General features: G+C 40.1%; 2 protein-coding genes across 2 annotated transcripts; one reads left to right on the top strand and one right to left on the bottom strand.

The window, feature by feature from the left end:
• Positions 1–1195: 1195 nt before the first annotated feature.
• Positions 1196–6262, bottom strand: SPINK1 (serine peptidase inhibitor Kazal type 1). The gene is made up of 4 exons (XM_090289269.1): positions 6122–6262; positions 5360–5391; positions 4298–4404; positions 1196–1321 (listed from the first exon to the last, which is right to left on the bottom strand). Exons 1-4 carry the CDS (start codon positions 6174–6176, stop codon positions 1276–1278), a joined length of 240 nt encoding a protein of 79 aa, XP_090145395.1. The 5' UTR covers positions 6177–6262; the 3' UTR covers positions 1196–1275.
• Positions 6263–19974: 13712 nt separating this feature from the next.
• SCGB3A2 (secretoglobin family 3A member 2) lies at positions 19975–22781 on the top strand. Its single transcript, XM_090290239.1, has 2 exons — positions 19975–20029; positions 22462–22781. Exons 1-2 carry the CDS (start codon positions 19975–19977, stop codon positions 22779–22781), a joined length of 375 nt encoding a protein of 124 aa, XP_090146365.1.
• The last annotated feature ends 603 nt before the right edge of the window (positions 22782–23384 follow it).

Genomic DNA, 23384 nt, shown 5'->3' with positions numbered 1-23384 from the left:
TCAGGAATTTCAGTTGCTTTTCCTTTTCTTTTTCAGTAATTATCAATACTGTCTTCTTTTGGAGGTAATTCCTTATTTCTACCTTATTTGTAGTCTCCGAATGTAAACACATAGAACTTTTCATCCAAGGATCTTACCTTAAGTTTCTACAGAAGAAATAGACAAGGAATAATGATTGTCCTTTAGATGAAGAAGCATTAGATTTGGAGTCAGCCTGGCTTAAAAACATAACTCTTCCATCTTATTTGCTGATAATATTACTCAATACTTAACTTTCTAAGTGTACTCACAAGATAAAGATAGCCTTACAGGACTATTGTGGCTCATATGTGAAGCAAAGTGAGCTACACAGCGTCCTCACAGTCAATTCAGCTGGTCTATGGTCCCTTCCTTGCCGGATCATCCCTTGGTGATGGATTGGGGGTAGAGACCATTCCTCAAATTAATTTAGAATCAGGTTTTTATTTCTCCTCTGGTTATCTCAGCATAAACCCGTCAGGCCCTATGACCTTCATCTCTAAGTCAAGCTCTATGAAGGCCTCCATCCAAACCTCAGGTATCAGGGGAAACGGAGAGCTCTGTATCACTGCTACTCAGCTCAGCCACTGTTGGGAATGATCTCTGCTGAGGAAGAATTAAGGCTGAATGCAGAGGCTGCTCCATGGCTTAGTTGAGAAATGTAGCTTTTTTTGTTTCCTGAATGATTCAGAGCCTCCTTGAAAAAAAAAATTTGTCTCACCTGAAATCTACACTCTGAGATAGAGGAAAAATCTTAAGACTAACTTGTCTTCTACCAGACAGACAGCTCTTTGCAATCTTACCTATGTGTACCTGTGTACCTAGACCAGTGCCAGGCACAATAGATGCTCGATTAAATCTTAAGGAAGCCTAAAGGAAATATTTCAGTAATAAAAGGTGATGGGTAACATGTTTCTGGACTAGTTTCCTAACTGTTGCTAAAAATGCTAGTCTAATCCTAAATGTTTTGATGATCAGCTGTGTCCTGTCTCTTAACACCTGCAGTCGCATTTCCTGAGACAGAGTCCTCAGGGTGTGAGGTAGATGGGGAAGGAAGAAAACACCATGAAGGAAATCCTCTCTGAAATACCAGGATTGCTGGACTTTATGAACGCAGACCTCTGTCCCCACTGTAATCAAACATGCCTTTGAGAATAAAGCACAAGGGAACCCCAGGAAGTATTTAGATGCATTTTATTCAACAATCATGCCAGCCAGGCATAATGGTGACTTTACAGGATCTCAGAACCTTGGTTCTCAGCAAGGCCCGTATTTTTTAATGAGGACAGGTATGTCACGCCCCCTGTGGAAGAGATTGAAAAAAATTTTTTAGCTTAAACTTTAACAAGAAATGTGACTGTGGGAGAAAAACAATGAAAAAACTTCAACTTTATTTAAAATAGAGGATTTTTTTTAGTTAATTGACTTCAGAGAGAGAGAGAGAGGATAACCAACCCCCCTCACACCACCTTTCCCAAACCAGTTTCCTCTTCTCTGAGCTAAATAGTTCAAAATCCCTTAATTGTTCCTTGTGAGATTGTTTCTAGACTCTCATTTTCTATCCAGCCTTTCCTTGAATATACTAACTTATAAAATTTCTTCCATTTTTCTATTACTTGAGGACAGCTGACTTCTATATATCTTTATGCATAGATTTATCTGGACCTTGCTGATTTTTTAAGAGTTTTTGATGCTTTCTTGTTTCATAATTATTAACCACTCATAATACTCATTTCTGAGTTAGCATATACAAACACAAACATCTAAACAGAGCACTCGTTTACTTATTTTTTCTAGCTTTTCAGTATAGTAGGCACAATCCACATAGAGCTACTTAAATTTAATCAGTTAAAGCTAACTGATATTGAAATTCAGTTTCTCGGTTGTATTAAGCACATTTTAAGTGCCAGTAGCGTGGCTAATGGCTTCCATCTTGAATAGCACAGATACAGAGCATTTCCGTCATTGTAGAAAGTTCTGCTGGAGAGCACTGAACAGAACTTGCCACTATGCAGTCCCAAAGAAGGCATAGGAGAAATAGAAAAAAGCCCTTACTGAATATATCTGCTAAGAACATAATAACCAAGGAGATAAAAGCCCCTGGTTGTTTACCCATCACAAAACCCAACACCTAGGGGTTAAATTGTTTAAGTATGCAATACATTTTTCTGGTGCTTTTAATGGACAATAGAGAGAGGAAGGTAATATGGTACATTAAAAAATATGTTGTATTTGAGAAAGCCACATTTTCTCTATAGACCTGTTCTCTTACCTGACAAATTCAGGAAGAGAAGTTACATTTTCTGGCAATCAGATGTTCCTCCCATATTTACATATATTTTTTAAAGACACGAGAGAGCAAGCAGGACTGGTAGGTTTTAAAGGCCAAGGGAATAGGGTGGTGTCCCAACTCTGTGCTCATGCTTTCTCAATATGTTTCTCTCTAAATATTGAGCCTTTTGGTCTTGGTTCTTGGAAATTTGTCAAGTCTCAAGGCTGTTCTATTGCTTTCTCCTCCCCTAAGATGGAAATATTATGTTTGACCTTAATGTCAATAACACAGGTCATGAGAAAATTAACAGGTGGTTTCAACTTTCTTTTACAAGTCTTCAATGTGGAAATAAACTCACCACAAAGCCAACAACTAATGACCTAATGTTTTCAGTCTCAAACTTTAGAATATTCAATTTGTTCTCCCTGAGGACCTATTTCTACCATCTTTGTTAAACATTGAGAATTTTGTGAAAGGATTCAAAGCAGACCAAGAAGAGGTTCAGTTCATGTTATGTGGAATTTATACAGTGTAATAGATGGAAATGTATGTAGTCATGGGAGCCTAAATCAAAGTCTTAATACCAAATCAGTTTCAGAATACCTGAGTTTTCTGGGCCACTTGTAGAATCCCTTTTGTTTTGGTCATTTTACACTGTTATTTAACCTGGAATACTTTTCTGATGCTACCAAAATTCAGAACCCTGTTTCAGTAACATCCTTTTCATAAATCCTTCCTTGACCCTTTCAGTAAGAAGAAATCTGTATCTTTTCTTCACTCCTGGAGCAGTTTGCTCACAGCTCATTTGGTGGTATTTGTCATGAGTTGCAAGAAACTACTTTCTTTGTGCTCGTGACCTATTTCCTCTTAGTCACAAGCACTAGAAGAGCAGAGGAGACCAGCACCATGGCTGGCACGTGCTAAGTGTTCAGTAGCTGAGTAAGATAGAAAATCTGTGGCAAATCTCTTTCTCTGAGTGTCGGAGCTGGCTTCCCCCGCCCACCACCCATACCCGCTGCAGAAATGAGCTTCATTGAGGCTGGCTCTCATGTCGGTAAATGAAAGCGCTACAAAAATATGTTTTGGTCGCCTAATCTATATAATTCATATTTGCATATTTGAGGTTTTAGTAAACACAATCATGACAATCACCCAAAATGGTATTTTAAATTTAAGGGTATTTTGGGTGTATGAGCTTTTTTAAAAAAAATCCAGACTATCTACTGTTCTGCTATAAAAGTGTGGGTTTTTCTCATACAGAGAATTTTATTTTTAATTCATGAGAGAACTGTTTAAACACTTTCTCTTCTCTATTTGATTGTCCTTAACTAGTTTTATGCTGCACCATATTATTAATTCCTGCCTCTCTCTTTTTTTTCCTTCTTATCTCTCTCCTCCTTTACAGTATAAAGCCTTCAGACTTCCAAATCCTAGCAGGTATAATTCGTTGTTTTGAATTTTCCGCTCTCAGACCACTGTGCTTCATACTTCCATTGGCCACACTGTGTTAGCGTTGAGTGTAAGCAAATTGAGAGACGGAGCATGCTGGGCTTTATTCTGAATCTCGCAGATACTTAGACTTTAAAGCATAGTGGAAAGAGCAAGGTTTAGGTCCCAGATCTGCCACTTACTGCCAGGTGATCTTGAGTAAGTTATATAGAGTAACTGAGTTTCAGTTTCTTCATCTGTAGAAAGGGCTTGGTATTATTTACCTCATAGACTCTTTGTGAATATTAAGTGCCTTGCACAAGCTTGACACTTAAAATATTTTCTGTCAACACACATATGTACACACACACACACTCCTCCATATATAATCATACCAGATATATATAAGGAGAAAAAAAGATTGAGAATTATTTTTGGAAAAACAAGATGTTTTGTTTCTCTCGTGGTAAAATGGACGGTATTGTATATTGATTTGGGGCTTCAAGTGATAAGATATATGACAATTTGAGGACAAGTAGCTTAAAATATATTTTGAAAGTAATTTAAGCTTCTACTCACTTATTGTCCATACATAACTGGCACTCATTAGGATAAGTGTATCCATCAGTCCCACAGACAGGGTTATAGATCTTGGTACATCCATTCACATTACTGTTACATTTTGCCTAAAAATGGAATTAAACAGAATCATTTTCCATTCCTTGAGTTTACAGCACAATCTCTAAAATGGTTTTCTTACCATCCTGGAGTTGCTCAGCTTAAAGATGGAAGCATGATTGTGACTGGGGGAATGATACGGAGTGTTCCAAGAGAAAAAGTTAAAGATTTTGAGTCAGAAAGCAGCCTGGTTTTAAATAAGGCCTATGCTATTAACAAGTTGTCTGACATCGATAAATCTCTTGGTGTCCCTAAACCTCAGTCGCTTTATTTGCAAAACAAGAATGATATCATCTATCTCATAACAGTTTTATGAAGTTTATCATTAATGCAGGTGCTGGCTCCCCCCAAGTCAGCCACAGCCTGGGACATGTTCTTCCTTGCTCACTGTAGTCCATTCACATGCATCTTCTCTTAGTCACTTGGAGACACTAGGTGCCTTCCACCCTTAGAGTCTGCACAGCCTATTTCCTCTCTGTCAATAAGAACATATAGATATAGAATATTTTTAGACATTTGGATATAGAATATTTTTTTCTGGAGGAATAGCTTAGTTTGTTATATTCCTCTGTTCATTACTAACTGGAGCTCTACTTTGGGGATTTGGAGAACTTTATGCCAACATGGAGAAATCGAGGGAGGAGGGGCTGTTTAGAGTGAAGTTAAGAAGGTTTCAATCCCACACCCTTGTCCTTCCAAATAGCCCTGGTATATATAAAAACCCCTTCACAGCAAGCATTATGTGACTGCATAGAAATTGCCTGTGCATCAGTGAACTTGTCCTTCATTATGAGCCCCTGTGGGGAACTCCTGTTACTATCTGTATGTAATAGGTTAAGCCTTGCTCGCATTCGTACTTCTCATCTGCATTCAGGCAAAACTGAAAAGTGACCACTGGACTGTGCTTTGGCCAGAGCAAACAGCTCTAGCCTGAGAAATGAGAGGTTACAAAATTGTCCTTACCTCTTTTCCCAGGACTTCAGCCCCAGCATTACCTAGAAAACATAAATCAGTCATGTGAAGTTGGGTCCTGAATGGGAGAAGCTAGATCTATTCTATTCAGAATTCTCTATTTCTGTTTAAGACTGTGGCCTCTCTGCTGGCCTCTTCCACTCCCCACTCCTTCTTCTTTCTATTTTCTCTCAAGGACATGTCATTGATGTCCCCTCACTCCCTGCCAGCCGAAACCTCAAAAAATCAAGCAAAAATTTGATCATGACCAAAGTATCTCAATTTGATGTTTCAGAAAAGTCAACCCATTTCCTTGAAAATAGAAATGATGTGTTTACTGCTTGAAATGTATCAGGCACTGAGCAAATATCTTCTGAATGCTCACTGACAGTCCCACAAAGGTTACTTAGACCTTTGATCTTACTATTAGTGTTATAGAAAGAATATTTATCTCAGTTTAGCAGTAAAGTTTATATAGTTAGCTGTGAAAATAATTACACCTAGCAGCAACCAGGTAACCAGGTCTTCTGACGCAAAACTAATTTTTGTGATTACATTTAAGTTTCCTTTTGTAAGCAAGGTTTAAAAATTGTTTTCCTTATTTTACATTAAAATTCCTCTTTCTATAATTTTTATCCATTGATCTTATTTCACCTCATTGGGACCAAAAGTTCTGTTCAAGGTGAGACTCTTAAATCTAGAAGGTAATGTGCCTGGTAAAGCAATAGGTGAAAAGGTTTTATTCAAACCAGGAAAATATGCAAAGACACCTACCAGATAAACTCAGCAGGGCCAAGGCACTGAGGAGAAAGATGGTCATTACCTTCATGGCTCAATTTTTGTGTCCAGAGCTCAGCTGGAAACCTCTCTGAAGTTACCACTTCGTTTCAGAACAGTTGGACAGAAGGGTTATATATGGCAACTCACACGCCACCTGCCGCCCTGCGTCACAGGCCTCCTTGGTTATTGATTGACTTGGAAGTGTAGCCTGGCCCCCAGGCTTGGGTAATGCCATCTGTGTGAGAGAGAAGAAAGGAATGTCATGGGCCCGGCATGTGCAAGGCCAACGTTCTGTCAGGAAAGAGTTCTGGTGGTTAGTGAGTCGGTTCTCTCCCTAGTCTGCTCTGTGGTCTGGGGGCAGGCCTTTCCTTTCTTCAGCCCTGGCTTTGTCTTCTGTAAGGGGAACTCAAAAGTCCTTTGTGCTCTGTAGTTCTGAATATCTAAACAGGTATAAACATTTTTAAAACGCTCTTCATTCTTTCTTGCTTTTCTTTAGCTTTTTCTTTCTTTTTTTTTTTTTTTTTTTTTTTTTTTTTTTTGTCCTTTCTCTCTTTTTCTGTCATCCATTCACAAAGCCTAAAGTAGCTGACAGAGAGAGGGGCTCGAGACTGGGAGGACTCAGTCCCTGGCGGCGTGTATGAGCTTGCCAGAGACACTTACCAGCTCTATGATATTGGAGATGTGGTTTACTTTTGCCATGTCTCAATTTATTCATCTGAGAACTGAAATAATAATGGTACCTAACTCAAAGGGTTGACTTTCCATTAAAAAATACATATTATGTTTACCACGTGTCGTTGGGAAACCATTCTTTATTCTTTCTCATGTATTGCGTGTCCTGTGAGTAGGGCCACTGACTACCTGTGTTTCAGCCCATCTTCTCAAGAGTGTTTGTGCAGCAAATGGCCTTGGAAAGTGAAATCATGTCTCCCTCTGGAATAAAGGGAAGTTTGTTTATATTTAGTGTAAAAAAGATAATATCTCCTTCTATGGCAAAGCTTAGGTAGCCTTTTAAAAGGATTAGGGTTTTTAAAAAGCTTGGTACCCTACTCGTAAAACACTGAACTTTCCGTTCAGGTACCACTGGGCCCTCTTCACATCACCCTGTGGAAATGGGGCTTGGGAAACTGGAACAAATGCTGACACTCTGACTATTGCTATTGAATAATTAGGTCCCTTGTTTATGACCTAGGAGTTTGTGCCTTCTGCCAGCATCCATTTAACCATGGCAGGCTCATTGGGAAGCTTTCAAGTAGGGTAAAATCTCAGACCTTCCTAGATACTCACGTATGTCAAGAACTGTACTCATCTCTGGGGATCTATCAGTGAATACAAATGACAGTCTTCACCCTCATGGAGCTTCCATTGAATTTTAGTTGGGGAGACAGGCAATAAAAAAATTATTTTAAAGTATATCTGATTATGATAAATATCATGGAGAAAATGGATAGAGACAATAAGTGTGCTGGAAGACAGTTATTATTAGATTGGTCCCAGAAGGCCTTGCTGATCAGGTGATGTTTGAACAGAAAGACAAAGGAAGCGCACATCTGAGCCATGGAACATCCAGGAACAAGCACTCCAGGCAGAGAGAAACAATAGAAGGTCAAAGGCTCTGAGACAGAAACTTGTTTGACATGTTGGAGAGCTATCTAGGGTGATTGAAACACAGACGGTAAGATCAAGGAAGCAGTGGGGGCCCAGCTAATAAAGGCCTCTTATTCCCCTTCATTTTTTCACCCTGTGTCCAAGTTTTGACTAGTAAGAAAAATGACAGAAACTAGAGATATGCAGCCTGATGTATTTAGTCTGACATTTGAAGACATCTTTGACGTAGCCGTGTCATAGCTATTCAACCTTATGTTTTATTATTTATGGAACTTCATGACTTTTCTTAATAATCCCTTTTCCTTCTACTGCTTATTCTCCAAACAGGTTCTGGTGGTTTTGATTGTACCCACCCTCTATACCTTGGCTAAAATATTTGTGGTGCTTGAATCAGTTAGTAAAAATGTTCTCTCTTATACCAGCTCATAAAGGTATCACTAAATAATAATTATGTTAATCACATCATTATATAACTATAAGTATAACCACTACTGCTGAGAATTTTCAAAAGCTCCTATGCCAGGCACTGTGGTACTTTATTTTCATTATTTGTAATTCCTACAGCATTGTTATTCCCATTTTATAAGGAGGGAACTGAAGCACAGATATTTCAGTTTTCATATTCCTGGTCACAGAAATAAAATACTGACACATATATTTATGATATATACACATGCATATTTATAGTATATACATGCATAGATATACCTGTATACATATATACATGTATATATTCACACATATGTGTTGTATATGTACCTATGTGTGTATAATATATACTTTACTTCATATCTCTTGTTCATTCTTCCTATGCACTTCTTTATGTCCCACTACTTTTCACTTTGAAACAGTCATTTAAACTTAATGACATGGTTAGAACACTGGCTTAAACTTCAGGAGGGCTTTGTTCCTAATTTAATGTTGCCACTGGCAACCAGTCTAATGTTTTGCAAGGTCTCTTTACTCTGCCAGCTTCAGTTTCTTTAGAAGTATGTATTGTAAGTATCTTCTACTGAGCGGCTTACATTTTCACCCTCTTAATGATATCTCTTGAAATTTTAATTAAGTCCAATTTTCTTTATTGTTCATGTTTTAGAGTAGACTTGTATCCTGTTTAAGAAAATGTTGCCTGCCCCAAGATTATGAAGATATTCTATATAATTCTGGAAATTCTATAATATGTTGTACTTCATTTTTATAAATTATGCAAGTAGGTGACAAGATTCAATTCTTTCTCAACATTGATTTGTGGATAGTCAGCTCATTTTCAGTTATTGAAGTTACCATTTCCCCCCATCATAATGCAATGGTTATATGATTGTGGGTAAGTTTCTGCATCCTATTCCCTTTTGTCTGTCCTTGCTTAAATGCTACACTGGATTTTTATCTAATGTGTTTTTCTCTGTAACACCTACCAGCCTCTCAGATACCACTCTTGTTGACTGTTATGCACAGAGGATGGCAGCCTTTCCCCTCTGTGATGTATTGTCTTTGCCATTGGCTACTGTTCTTGACTTCAGCGAGGCCCATCCGTGGCTATGGAAAACACCCCAACCTATCTCACCATTATGTTGTTCTCACTGAAATAGGTCTTTAGTCCTGGCTGATGTGGCTCAGTCGACTGAGCGCCAGCCTATGAACCAAAGAGCTGTCAATTCCATTCCCAGTCAGGGCATGTGCCTGTGTTGCAGGCCAGGTCCCTGGTTGGGGGGCGTGTGAGAGGCAACCACACGTCAATGTTTCCCTCCCTCTCTCCCTCCCTCCCTTCCCTTATCTCTAAAAATACATAAATACAATCTTTTTAAAAAAAGAAACAAAAGAAAAAAGAAATAGGTCTTTAACTGATACCACTAAAATCTAACTGGAATTGAAATATGCTTCTCTTTCTTGGGCTTGCTTTTTTATAGTCAAGGAATGTTGTAAAGAGTGGAGATGAGCACTTGCTGTGTCCTTGTCAGCGAGAGACTGGACTTGGATGCTCTACAGTGTGCCGCTCATCCGGTTGTTTTAACATCATCATCGTCATGATAAAAGTCTCACAGTTAACCTTAGGGAATGCAAATCGTATTTTTAACGATACTTTTTAAGGCAAAGTGAATGTCAGCTGGCCGTCTCAACACACCTTTCCAATGTGTGCAGTTGTTCCCTAAAATATCTATGTTCCTCACGGGATTGGGAAGGACGAGAATCATCTGTTCCCAACTCCCCATCTGTTGTTTAACTTTCATCTGTCTACTGGTGGGCAAGTAGCCAATGCTTAAATACTGCAGGTGGTGGCTGGGATCAAGCAGTTCCTTATATGGAGCTGGAAGTTGCCCTTCTGGAACTTTCATCTTTTTATCTTACTCTTTGGCCTCAGTATAATAATTCTGCTTTATTATCACTATGATCCTCCTTCAAATAGTTGTTCATAATGACTATAGTCTACTCTAAATCTTCTCTTCTGTGAGATAGCCTATCAACTGCTTCTCATTTAATATTGCTTCAAGTTTTCCTCCCTCAGGACAGTTCCTTTTTGGCTTTGTGCTTTGTAAAGGGACCTAGCTAGAATGCTACATGGCGGCGATTTGACCACAGCAATGGCCCACGGGACTGTTACCCCTCTCTCATTCTCTGCACAAAACTCTATTGGTGACATCCAAAATCTCACTAATTAGCTGCTAACTCAAAGTTATACTTGTACTTACTTTATGATACAGAACGTGCCCACATCTCTTTTTCCTTGATTGGTGCTGCTAAGCGTCTTTTCTCACTTCTGTCCTTTTGTTGACATTCGGTGTCCCGGGTCACCTGGAGGAACCAGCTGGGGAAGTGCCTCAGCCTCACTACGTAGAAGTTCTATAACTGACGTCCGTTTTTATCCAGCGAATGCTTATTGACACTTGTTATGTGTTAGGTGTTGGTAGAAGGAATAGGTAAATTCCATTTAAAGTAAGTTAAACAGTGAACAGCATGTGAGAAATAGACACAAAGGAAACACACCCATTTCAGGAAGTTTTGCTCTAAAAACAGTTGGAAATACAGGCTGTTGCTGAAAGTGGACAGAGAGTCATAAAGAATTCAAGATGGAAAATAATGTACTTTAAATATAGATTTGTGTGGATAAAAATACTGTCTTCAGTCTCAAAAATCTTAGTTCCTTTGATCATTTACCAGAGTGGGGGAAAAAAATGCCATAAACCCTTTATATAGCCTTCCAGTATTCAACATAAAAGGCAAGTGATAAGTATTTACTGTGGGGTAATAAAGGAAGATAACATGGGCTCTCTGTCGGGAGTGCCATGCCTTCCCCCTCTTCTGCCCTCAATTCTCTTTCTCTCTTCTCCCCTTCCCTGCGCCTTTCCTTCACCCTCTCCTTGCCCTTAGGAGTGTTTTCTTTGCCCTTCTTTCTCTGAAGCTTCAAGAGTCCTTATTTTGCCTCTGTGTGAGTTTCCTGAGCCCATGTAGCCTACCTGGCTCACTTTTTCTACCTTTGTGACTTTCTAAATAACCTTTCACTTGTATTTGAAAAATAAAATAAAATAAAGGAAGCGAACGCTTGAGATAATCATTTTTTAAAGGATTTTATTTATTTTAGAGAGAGGAGATTGGAGGTAGAAAGAGAGGAAGAGAAACATTGTTGTGAGAGAGAAACATTGATCAGTTGCCTCTCATACACACCCCAACCTGGGACTGAACCCCAAACCCAGGCATGTGCCCCAAGCAACCCAGTTTGAACGTGCAATCTTTAGCTTTGCAAGATGATGCCAACCCACTAAGCCACATTGGTTAAGGCAACAATTGTATTTTTGAATACAGGACTTCTAGGAAAGATCAAAAGCAACTATGGAACTCAAGAAAGAAATTTCTTTATTTCTTCTAGCGTTGAGAACCCTAGTAGTATACATATATCCAAATAATAGTTATTAAAGAAGCACTTTTCAGTATCATGTGAAGATGTTCTTTCCTATTCCAGCTGCCCTGGGGATATATAGCTAAGATAATTGTACTCTGCTAGGCAGTAAGAGTTGCTCCCTTATTGGTGCAAACTCTGCCTGTATGCATGCTTCTATTATAGAACATTAAACCAGGAATCCTAGGTTTTTATTTTATTTTCTCTTCTACTAAACTCCTGCATTTATGACAAAAAAAAAAAAAAAAAAAAAAAAACCCTCCAGAGTTAAGCACACTGTTTAATCTACAGTACCTGATAAAATGGAAAAAAACTGCATAACTCTATGCATTTGTGGGCATAGTAAGTAGACTTTGATAAATTTGCAAAGGAATGATGGAAGGTATTGCATTAGACACCGGACAACAAAACAACACAGCAGCCCTTAAAAGCACTCTCACTTGGAAGTCCTTCTTGGTCATTTCTCCCCAAACAGAAGCCAGACCCACAAATGTTTGTTTCCTCTTTCTCCTTCTTTGTCTTTTCTACCCTCTCCACCCCAGAACAAAACACCAGTTTCTTTGTTTAAAACACAACCAAATGACACCTAGGTCTTTAAGAAACTACTCTCAATAAATCCTCTTCAGGGTGCTTCCTCCCCAAAGACAGTTCTTCCCCTAAGATAAATTGTGATGGCAGCAGTTGAGATTAACATTTCTAGCATGTTACATGATGATTGAAAGGCCAGTTCTGCCTGTGTGACTTTGAGCTAAACTTTTCTGACCCTCAATTTTCACAATCTTTTCTCCAAAACTCCAATGCCAGATGAGTTTTAGAATTCAGAGTTATTTCTTTTAATTTTAGAAAAGTCATATGATGTACTCTCTAATCAAACATACAGAAATATTATCATATATAAATATATAGCCTTAAATCATCTCTTGACAGAATTTGCTGTCAAATGAATTACAAAGTAAAACAACAACTGCTGGTTCTCATAATCCTGTGGGGTTTGGAATTATGAATTAGGGACTACAAACCTCTACCTGCTTCATGGAGTTGTCATGGGGAATAAAGAGGACGAAGCAGGTAAAGCTCATAGCTCAGACCATGGCACTGAAAGCTCGATGAATGGTTACCGCTACTAGTGCTGCCATGCCATAGCTCATGGTAAACTTCCGGCCCTTTCTCTTTCCTCTTATTGGTAAAATATTCCTATATTATATATTTAATTTATAGGAAACTTCTGAGCTGCTCTTATGTTAACTTTTAAAAAAACAGCAAGCCACTAGTGTTGGAGACCACCTCCTTCAGGCCCAGGACAGGTGTGAACACCTCCCATCCAGGTGTCCTTGTTGATAGAGCCCTGAGTTTCACTTTTCAGAAACTTTGTTCTTCTCCCATCCTGGCACCGATCCTTCTCTGGCAATAATTAACGAAAGGCTCAAACTGGAGAGAAGAAAGTATTTCAGCTGAGAAATGTAAATGTTTACTGGAAGAACAGATGTATGAAAAGGAGCTTAATATTATTGATCACCAGGGAATGCAAATAAAAATCACAATGAGATATCACTTCATACCTGTTAGAAAGGCAATCATCAAAAAGACAAGGGATAACAAGTGTAGGCAAGGATGTGGGGAAAAGGGAACCCTCGCACACCGTTGGTGGGAACGTAAATTTGCACAGTCACTATGGAAAAATGTATGGAGGTTCCTCAAAAATTAAAGTAGAACTATCATATGATCCAGAAATCCCACTTCTGAGTATATATCTAAAGCAAATGAAATTGCTATCGCAACAAGGTATCTGTATTCCCGTGTTCACTGAAGCAAATGTTCACTTCCAGTAAATGTTTACTGGAAGTCACTCTGCCCCATGCCTGCCCCATGTCTGGTATCTAATGAAACCAAAGAAAAAAAAGCTATAGCTAAAGGTAGGGGTATATATTTTGGGACAAAAGATCAATATATAACTAACCACATTTCAAATAAGAAAATATAGGATGGGTGTGGCATGACCACAGCAAGAGAAGGAGAGAATGTGTGAAGAAAATGAAAATAATTGGAGTGGATTCTGATCCTACTATTCTTAAACTAACCTTTCACATTTTACTAATGAATTAATTCTTGCCAATTAAAATGGTGTTTTTAATCTTTCTCACATCCTTAGATACATGGTAGGTGTCTCCAGACTCTCCCTGGCTTTATTCTACTATGGAGAATTTCTGTTGACACCCTGACATTATTTTGAACATACTTTATAAAACAAATCTGATCATCTTTCCTATCAGTCCTCCTTTTCCAAACTTCTCTCTTGAGAGCATCAACGTCGTTGGTTCCTACTTTTCCATGGCTCTTGGTCTAATTAGTCCAAATGCCTAGTTAATTTTTTTAAATCCACATTCTTCTTTTTATTCCTATTTCATCACTCTGCCCCATGCCTGGTTTATTGCCCTATGGTCTTTCAGATGGTTTTCCTATGTGCTATATGCTATGCATCTAAAGGTTCTAAGGAAGCAGAGGGCCTGGATTATGACTTGGTTTAGTCATTTAGCAGCAATGTAATTTGTCTCCTCTCAGTTTCCTTTGTCCCCTGACATAGTCACTGAGTCATGTTGAAACTACTTTCAAAATTTTAACTTTTATGAGTAATATTCCACTGTGTACCATATTTTCTTTATCCATTCAGTCAATTTAGATTGTTTCCCTGTCTTGGCTATTGTGAATAATGCTTCAGTAAACATGAGAATGTAGATATCTTGTTGTGATAGCAATTTCATTTGCTTTAGATGTATACCCAGAAGTGGGATTTCTGGATCATATGATAGTTCTACTTTAATTTTTTGAGGAACCTCCATACATTTTTCCATAGTGACTGTGCAAATTTACATTTCCACCAACGGTGTGCAAGGGTTCCCTTTTCCCCACATCCTTGCCTATACTTGTTATCCCTTGTCTTTTTGGTGATTGCCTTTCTAACAGGTATGAAGTGATATCTCATTGTGATTTTTATTTGCATTCCCTTATGATCAATAATATCGAGTTCCTTTTCATACATCTGTTGGCCATTTGTATATCTTCTTTGGAAAATGTCCATTCAGTTCCTCTGGATTGTTTGTGGAGTTTTTCTCTTGAGTTCCTATAAGTTGACAAAAACTACTATAAGAAGTTTTATTTGGAATAAAGAAGACTTAGGATAATGTAAGCTTTGAGAGGTTAAGGACTGTATCGTTTTCTTCTCCTGTTGTGCCTTGCTAGTGCCAAGCATAGCTCCTGATAGAGTGTGTAGTAATTAATTTTTCTGAATGCATTTAATAAATAAGTAAATAATTAAAACATGCAAGAATGATGTGAGGGGATATCAGATATATCTGAAGGGTTATTGAGTAAAATGGGAGAATATTTTCCTTTGCACCCTCAGAAGGTAGACTTAGTACCAATGAGGAAAAAAAGACAGGAAAATATTTAAAAGTACTTGTCAACCATCAGGACTCCTATGACTAGGTTTCCTCCTGCTCAAAAACTCCTATTTGTCACTACTGATCGAGTCTTGCCAGATCAAACTCAGACAGTGTTCAGTCTTTTATAGCCTCTCCTTTCCATTGAACTCATCTGGCACAACTCATGGATTGTTTGGCTGTAAATGAAACCCTTGTTTGACATCTGCTGTGATCAGATACTCTGAATGAATGGTACTGGGCACAGAAAGATGAAAGTCCACACGTCTTTCTCTTTAGCCCATCTCATTGTTTCAAGTTGTTTTCCAAAATGAAGCATGGCAGGTTCTAGTTTTATTTCCCATCGTCTCTGCTCCAGATTTTTAAATTCAAGAACGACTTGAATTCTTCATTGAAAAATCAAGCATGGATGGATCAGTTACTTCCCTCTGATATTCCCTAGATTTTGCATCAATTGGGTCTTCATCGTTTTCTGTGTTAAATCCTCATGTGCTCACATTCCCTTTGGATTTCTCTGCAGTGCCAGAAAAGGGGTTAAAAGTTACCCTCTAATGACAATGGACTGATTTGCTTGCGCTGAATAGGAAGTGATCCATATGGAAAGGAGCCAGGAACAGATATTTTTATGTTTATGCAAGCTTTATGATGTTGATATACTGAAATTTGACATTTGATTATATGTTATATGCTCGTGTTCTTAAAGACAAATTTTAAGACTATTTTCTCCCTTTTATATAGGCTTATGTTTAGGTCACTTTTGACCATCCAAAATGAAGCCAGTAAAAAAGAGACCAGGCTCTGGTTTGACGTTTCTGATGACTGTCTCTTTTCAGCTACAAAGCAGAGTGTTACATGGAATCTCAGGCTTGTTCTTTTCTTTTTCTTGATCATTGTCTTGCATCTACATTTAAGGGACCTCTTTATAATTGTCATTTCTCCTAAAGAAAAAAAAAAAAAAAGGACTTACTGACTTGCTCCTACAGTTTTCTTTAATGTAATTAAAATGAGGCAAGACTCATGCCTGATTTGGTGCTGTTGAATCCCCAGAATCACCACAGAGCCAGATGCACAAATGTGTGCAATAAATAGTTATTGAATGGCTAATTGAATTTCCACTCCTGATTATAAATGTAATTTCCACAAGCAACCCATTCAAAAAGCACATCCAGAATTAATTTAGAAACACTGACATTAATTGCTTTTTTCTTTCATTTCTCTTCATAAATTATTTTACAAGTGCTTACTGGAAATAAATATTAATTAAGTGTTTAAAGGTAAAGAAATACAAATCAGAAAAGAAAGGACTTAAACTTGGCCCCATTAGGAGACCTTGGCAATTAATTCATTGCTTCCAGCTTCAGATTATCATTTATAAAATAGTATAAAAGCTCTTATCATCAGTGGTTTTGTGAGAATGAGATGGATATCATAAGCAAAATGTAGCGCCTGGCATGGATTTGTGGTTCCTAGTAATATTAGCAAGTGTGTAGGATCCAAACATGAACAAGACAGACCCGCTCAAGATGTTTACAAATTAGTCCTGGGAAAGAAGACATTGGTTCAAATAATTACATTGCAAAGAGGAAAAGTACCAGTATAAGAACAGGCTAGTTGGCTACTTTAAAATGTAAGTTTTATTATCATTTGGGCTAGCAGATCTGGAGATGACTGTCATTAAAAAGTTTGTTAAAATCACAGATCCTGAGAAAAGGGGGCAAGCCACACAGGAAGCACCAGGTTTGTCAGGAGGTGTGGCAGGAAGTGGGCAAAACTTTTTTTGCAGTTCCCATGGGAAGGAATCGGGGAGCCAGGGTAAGCGGGTTGAGGGTAGGCTAGTTAGAATAATTTCAGTGGGCTCAGGGTGGAGGGGCTGTCCCTAGTTGTCTGGCACCTGGCGTTGGATGATTAGTCACCTAGAGTGTTAGAGCCCCACAAAGGAGGTGGTTGGCAGTGTGGGTTTTGGACTGGTGGGTTTACATACGAAAGGTGCACTCCCAGGTGCATTATTTGCTGTCTCTAGGAATGAGCTAGCCCTGGCAGGGGCAGTATCCCCAGAGTCAGCAAGGTCCCACGGTGCAAAAGCCTCAAAACATACAGAATAAAAAGACATGATTAATTCAATGGCTCAGATCATAGGAAGCCTGGAAGTAGCCATGTCCAAGTCTCTTTCTAAGTCTGACGTGACTCCCCATCCACCTGTTCTCTAGCATAACACCCTATTTGCCTTTTCTTAATACTAACCACTAATTCTTGTCCTTGTTTGTTTACCTGTTTATTGTCTTTTTATCCCATTACACCGTCAGCTCCATGAAGGCATGACTTTCCTTGTCTGGTTTACTCCTCCAGTCCTAGTCCCTGACACAGTGCCTAGCACAAAGTACATGCTCAATAAATGCTTGTTGAACATATGAGTGAAGACAGTAGTGCTTGATGTCTGTATGTGTGTGTGTTTTGTGGGGAGCAGGTTCCTGTCTTTAGTGTAAACCATCCATGTCAACTATGAGGTTTGGTCAAGACTACATGTCTGGCAGACTACTTGATAGGCCCATCAGAAATGTATTAGCAAAGGGGTCTGAGGGGCTTCCTGGGAAAGAACTCACCCCTGGGACCAGCAGACACACTCAAGACAATAGCATACACTTCTGAGGTTGGAAGGGAGAAGCATGTCTTTGTGTGTGTAACTCTATTTCTCTGGGATGTGTCTAGGCTGTGCTTAGGAGAGTTTCAAAGGGAAAGGTCTGCTTTTACCAAAAGGGCTACAGTATTTTAGGATGCAATATTAGTCAGAACCCAGCCAGGAAATCAAAACCATACCAGGTGATCAAACAGGAAGAATTTAACTTGGCGGATAATTTACAATGTGTTAGAAATGCAGCTGGTGGTGGTAGCAGTGGAGGTGAGTCAACCCTGAAGTTACAAAATGCTGGAAGCTGTTACTGCATCTTGGCCTGGAGGGACAGAGTGAGAAGCTGAGCCAGCAGGTGGAGCCACCCAACAGCAGCCGGAACGGTGGCAGAACCGCCTGGCTTGGGTGGGACCACAGACAAAGGACATTTTTAGAAGCAGCTGGAGCCATGGAGAAGATGAAGTCACTGCCCAAGGTGTCTCCTGAAGCAGATGGAGGAAGAAATGGCTGGGCTCTTCCCTTTCCCTCACCTCCAATCTCTCCTGGTACCTCCCATTATCCGGTCCTAATGAGGCATAGTTGGCAAAGAGGTCTAGAAGCTACAGTGTGACAAGCTCAACTTCTTGTATAGGAGAAGTGTAGGGAAAGGATTTGAAAGCCAGCTTGCAAATGTCAAGTGCACATGAGGGCAGTGCTGGTTAGAGTCCCCTAAAAAGATTATAACATAAAAGTAACAGATGGCACAGACTCATTTTACCACACAACCTTGTTTGGGAGCGTTTTGGCACATCAGCATCCCTGGCGAGACGGTAATACGCAGGAAAAACATAAGCGCTTTCTTGCAGAGAAAGCAGTAGCAGTGGTAGGACTGAGTATGAGTGGCAGTAATACATGATCTCCTTCGTGCAGTTTACAAAGTGCCTGAAAAGTAAAGAAACGGCCATGACAACCCAGTAATTTATAGGAATGACTAACAAGTGACTCTTATTAAGTGTTAGCTTTGGTTTGGTTCAGTTACATCCTTTGTCAACATGGTTTTATTAAATCCCCAATACCGCAATCTCAAATTGGGCCCCAACTCCCGGTCTTGAACCTTACAGGGACTGGGTGCCTTGCTACATCTTCCTCATAGTGTTTGGAGCCCCTCTTTGATGGTAGGGCCAGCAGTGCCATTTGGCCAGGGAATCTCAATCCCTTTTCTCTCCTTTGAGGTTCTTTTTCCCCTCTTCCTTGCACATGAGGCACCAGGTACCGCAGGGAACTGCAGGACTTGGGCTTACAAATAGGGTCATCCTGGGTTCCCGTGACCTTTCCAGCAGCTTGTTTCTGTGGCCAGCACAGCATTTCTTTCACACAGCTATGAGGGACTGCACTGCCAGATGGTCCTAAAGTGAATATTTTGGTGACTCAACTTGTTTATATAGATAGGGTCTTGTAAAAAAAAAAATTTTTTTTCTTAGGGTCACATCTTTGGGACTGTCCTGATCTTAAAAGTCCCCATTTTAGATGAGGAGATCGATACTATTGAAAAAGAAGTCTAACCCAAGATTACACAAAGAGTGAACATTGAATCCCTGATTTTTAAAAAGGCATGTTGATTTTAGATCCTGAGCCTATTGTTCTACATGTGGGTGCAGAGAAGGCACACCCTGAGGCACTAGAAGAGATAAAGGATCTTGCCATGGTAGAGGGGTAAGTGGGATTGGGATGGGCGGAGGTAATTCCAGAGAAATATGCGACTAGATGCCGTTTAGCTGAGTCTGTATTACACCAGGGCCGACAGGACCTCCAGACTGCTCCTACAGCTGGATAGACAGCTCACTGGGCCGTGTGATTCTCCAAACTTGAAAGAATTAGGGAGCTGGAGGAATTCGACAGGACTTTCACTCCTTTTAATCCCAGTGTAAAACCTTCCCTTCTTTTTCAATATTCTTTCAGGGAAGGACCCTCAGAGCTCTCTGCCTCTGCCTGGCGTCTCTGCGGTCTCTGTGCATGGGCTTGTGCAAGAAGAGCTCCTTGAGAATGCTTCAGGTCAGGGCTTTGTTTCTCATGGGAACCTGAGGGAAAGTGGAAAATCCTCCAGTTTGTTTAGTGAGGAAACCTGACCTTCATAGTCTTCTTTCCTGCAGCAAGTCAAGTGGTAGTGACTGAAATTCAGGTCCTCGATGGGTGTATAAATATGTGTGGGTGTGAAAGCAGTTATTCCACTTGGTGCCGCAAGTAGAACCCCTGGCTCGGTGAGTTCAATTTTTAAACTCCAGGCAGACATCACCGATAACTTGTCATGAAGCTGGTCACTGTGCTCCTCCTGGCGACCATTGGCATATGCAGTTACTCTGGTAGGTAGCCTGGAACATATATTTCTCTACTTTACTGATAATAGAAACCCAACGAGTAAGCCTAGGCTCCCAGTGGAATTTGGTAGAGGGAGTTTTAGAGCCAAAGTATGGTAAGGTTGGAAGGGATTTCAGATATATCTCACTGACTACCCCTCTAACCCAAGCCCTAACCCAATACCCCTAGTTCATCCTACATAAGAAGTTAGTCAAATCCTACTGATGGGCAACAAAGATTAGTTGTTGAACATGGGTCACCTTAGTTTTCCTTATCTTCCTTAATCTCTAGTCAAAACCTGACTCTGCAACTTCTTTCTCTTATGCTTTTGAAATTACATGGCATCATTCTTGCTACCACCTCTAATCAGTCAGCTTACTAAGCTGGTTATTCTGAGACACAGACACATTTATCTGTTCACACACTCAATGGACATTTCTTGAATGGCTGCAACTTGTTGGGCACTGACTAAGCACTGGAAGACTCGGACATGAATCAGACGTAAGGATTGTTTTCAGGGTGCCTGTGGTGCGGCCAGGGACGTAAGGCTTCTGTGGAAGCCAGTGCAGTGGTGTTCATCTAGCACTCTGAGTGAGAACCGAGGGCCAAACCTGTCAATTTCTAGGTGGGGTATAGGAGCTAGCCTCTTGGAGGACAATGGAGATTGACCCATTCTTTTTTAGAGAGAGCCATTTAACCACCAGGAAGATATTTGGGTGCATCTGGGTCACTGCTCATTCAGAGACAGCTTTACATAGTTTTACCCTGAAATTAAAAGTACACACAAGGACACTCATCAAAGTGTTTAATATAAGGAGGTGAATTATGAGAAACTAGGTGCTGCCCACACCCACATTGGCAACTTTGTCTTGTGTTCATACAGAATATTTGACAAATTTGTAACTTCATCACTTTCAACTATTTTGTTGTTCTTTAGTGTCCAGGGACAAATATCTGTTGGCAGACGTGGCTACTGAAAGATGGGTGGAGGGAAATGAATACCATCCCTCTGCAAGAGAATTTTGGAGGGACAATTGGTGGTAGAAAATGAAGGTGAGACAGGTGAGCAGACTCAATTTTTATGGTCTGAGTGGGGAAATGAAAAAGATTCCAAAGGAAAATGAACTATGGCAGTGTCTTAACTAGCAGGAAGATATGTATTTTTGCATGTATAATCATACACATGTGTGTTTACATATCTGCACACATTTATAAAAAGATGTCATACCTGTTTTTCCATTCTTTTTTGTTTTGTTTTGTTTTTCCATTCTTTAGCATATTGCACCAATTCATCTTCTGTGTGAAAGTTACCTTTCTAAAATGGAAGATATAAAATGCAGTTGTGTTATATAAAAGCTTTGATGACTCCTCATTGCCTTTAGAAAATAAAAACAAAACAAACACCTGAAACTCATTAGTATGCCATTCAAGGCTTTGAAAAATCTGGCCTCACCCAAATTTTGCAGCCTCACTTCCTGTATCTGTCTTCAGCACACTGCAGCAGAATCCTGCACTCCAACATTCTGGACAGAAGGCTCACCAAACTGTGTATGCACTTCCATTTTAGTATCTCAGTGCCTTTGTTAATTTTGTTCTTTTTAAAATGCCATTCCCTTCTTTACCTTGTGATCCTGGCATCTGCCTCAAGACATGACTAGCTTCTGGGAAGATCCCTGCAACACTCTCCCACACTAGAATTAGCTATCCCTTCTTTTGCGGTTCCATAGAACTTAGTCTATAACATTAGCACAGCAGGTGCTGCACAATGACATACATGGATCTTTACTGTCCACCAGGCTGTGAGTTGTCTTAATGGAGAATTCTTGTCTAACTCTTCTGTGTAGCTACACCAACTGGTACAGAATCAGTGTTCAGTTATTTTTGTAGCATTGAGTTAATTGGTTGGGAACAGTTCCTGGGCTGTGCTTGGGTCCATTCCTGTCCCCAAGTGGAGAGTCCTTACGGCATCTCTGCTTTGGTTTCACATGTGTGGGCTGTGGAGACAGCCACATGCAAAGTCCATCCCTGTGCAGTCAATCATAACCTCTCTTGAGTGCTCACTCCGTGCCAAGGTGCAGTAAGGTGCACTCGGTGTGGAGTACAGTAGTGAGTGAAACATAAGTTCCTTGTTCTCGTGGAGCCTTCATTCTAGTGAGAGGATGGAGGCAAAAAATAATATTCTAGGTCATGGTAAGAAAAAATAAAGATAGAGGGTGACCGGAGTGCCACTTTAGATACCTCTCTGAGAATACAACATTGGAGGAGAAACCAAGTCATGTGGGGAAGAATGACATGTAGCTATCTGGGGAAAGAAAGTTCTAGAGAGATGGGATAGCAGGTGCAAAGGCCCAGGATGACTGTGGCTGGAATGGAGCCACGGAGGGGCACAGACAGGAGCGGATGTTCTGTTTCATTTGGTTTCCCTTTTGCTCTGCAGTTACTGCCTTCCTCGTCAACAGGGTGCCGCTTCCTGTGAACAATGCCTTACATTTACCTTTGGACAACATTCTCTCCATGGATCCATTAAAGCTTCTTCTGAAAACTCTGGGCATTTCTGTTGAGTATCTTGTTGAAGGGCTGAGAAAGTGTGTGAATGAGCTGGGCCCAGAGGCCAGTGAGGCTGTGAAGAAACTGCTGGGAACTACAGCTTGTCGGGTAGCTGGTCGAAGGGCAGTGCTCAGTGAGTCCAATTGCCCGTGCCTCCTGCTCCATGCCCGCCTCCCCCGGTCTCACTTGACTACGTGCATTTCCCCCTGACTGACTGCTCCTACAAGGTCTGTGTGTTCCAGACTCTTAAGGGAAGTGCAATATTACACATCTGGTAGGAATATTTGAATGACAGGGACCTGTGTTCTAGTTGTGACTTTGCCATTTCACAGCTCTGTGATTCTGGATTGATCTTCACCACTCTTAGCCTTTGTTTTCCTGTCAGTAGAATGGTGGCTAAATAGGAGAGTGAACTATCTTTGGAGATGTGCTATTGACATGAAAGCTGCTCTTATTTGTATTCCTGTCCTTCTGCCTTTCAGGAGGCCCTATCCCATTTGGTGTGACAGCAGGATAAAGAGACCATGATCTTCCTCCCTGGCTGAAACTCGGTCCATCCTAAAATGTAGTGGCTACTAGAAAGAATGAATAAAGTAATGAATAGATTTCAGTTTGTCCTACTGTCATTTCTAGGGACTCTATTCAGAAGGGGCTGAACTAGATCATTTTCCCTGGGGGTCAAAAACTCGAGAGAGCCTGTCATTATAAAGATAACTCAGTAAGACATAATGACTTCTAATCTTGAAGTCCAACATCTCCATCTTCTGCATCCTGACAGTGTTTCTAGACCCCATATGCTTCTATCCCCTTACT

Source organism: Furipterus horrens, unplaced genomic scaffold (genome assembly GCF_987537825.1).
Source record: "Furipterus horrens unplaced genomic scaffold, mFurHor1.1.pri manual_scaffold_10, whole genome shotgun sequence".
In the NCBI taxonomy this organism is placed as follows: Eukaryota; Metazoa; Chordata; class Mammalia; order Chiroptera; family Furipteridae; genus Furipterus; species Furipterus horrens.
The sequence above is the reverse complement of the archived record's forward strand: the minus strand, read 5'-3'. Positions and strand labels throughout refer to the sequence as shown.

What these genes read in the sequence shown, in the direction of transcription:
- SCGB3A2 (XM_090290239.1), top strand. Translation starts at nt 19,975, where the DNA reads ATGAAGCTGGTCACTGTGCTCCTCCTGGCGACCATTGGCATATGCAGT. An exon ending in TGGCATATGCAGTTACTCTG is followed by an intron (nt 20,030 to 22,461) that starts GTAGGTAGCCTG and finishes TTTGCTCTGCAG; the next exon opens with TTACTGCCTTCCTCGTCAAC.
- SPINK1 (XM_090289269.1), bottom strand. Translation starts at nt 6,176, where the DNA reads ATGAAGGTAATGACCATCTTTCTCCTCAGTGCCTTGGCCCTGCTGAGT. An exon ending in GGCCCTGCTGAGTTTATCTG is followed by an intron (nt 5,392 to 6,121) that starts GTAGGTGTCTTT and finishes TATGTTTTCTAG; the next exon opens with GTAATGCTGGGGCTGAAGTC. An exon ending in CAGTTATGTATGGACAATAA is followed by an intron (nt 1,322 to 4,297) that starts GTGAGTAGAAGC and finishes TCTCTTCCACAG; the next exon opens with GGGGCGTGACATACCTGTCC.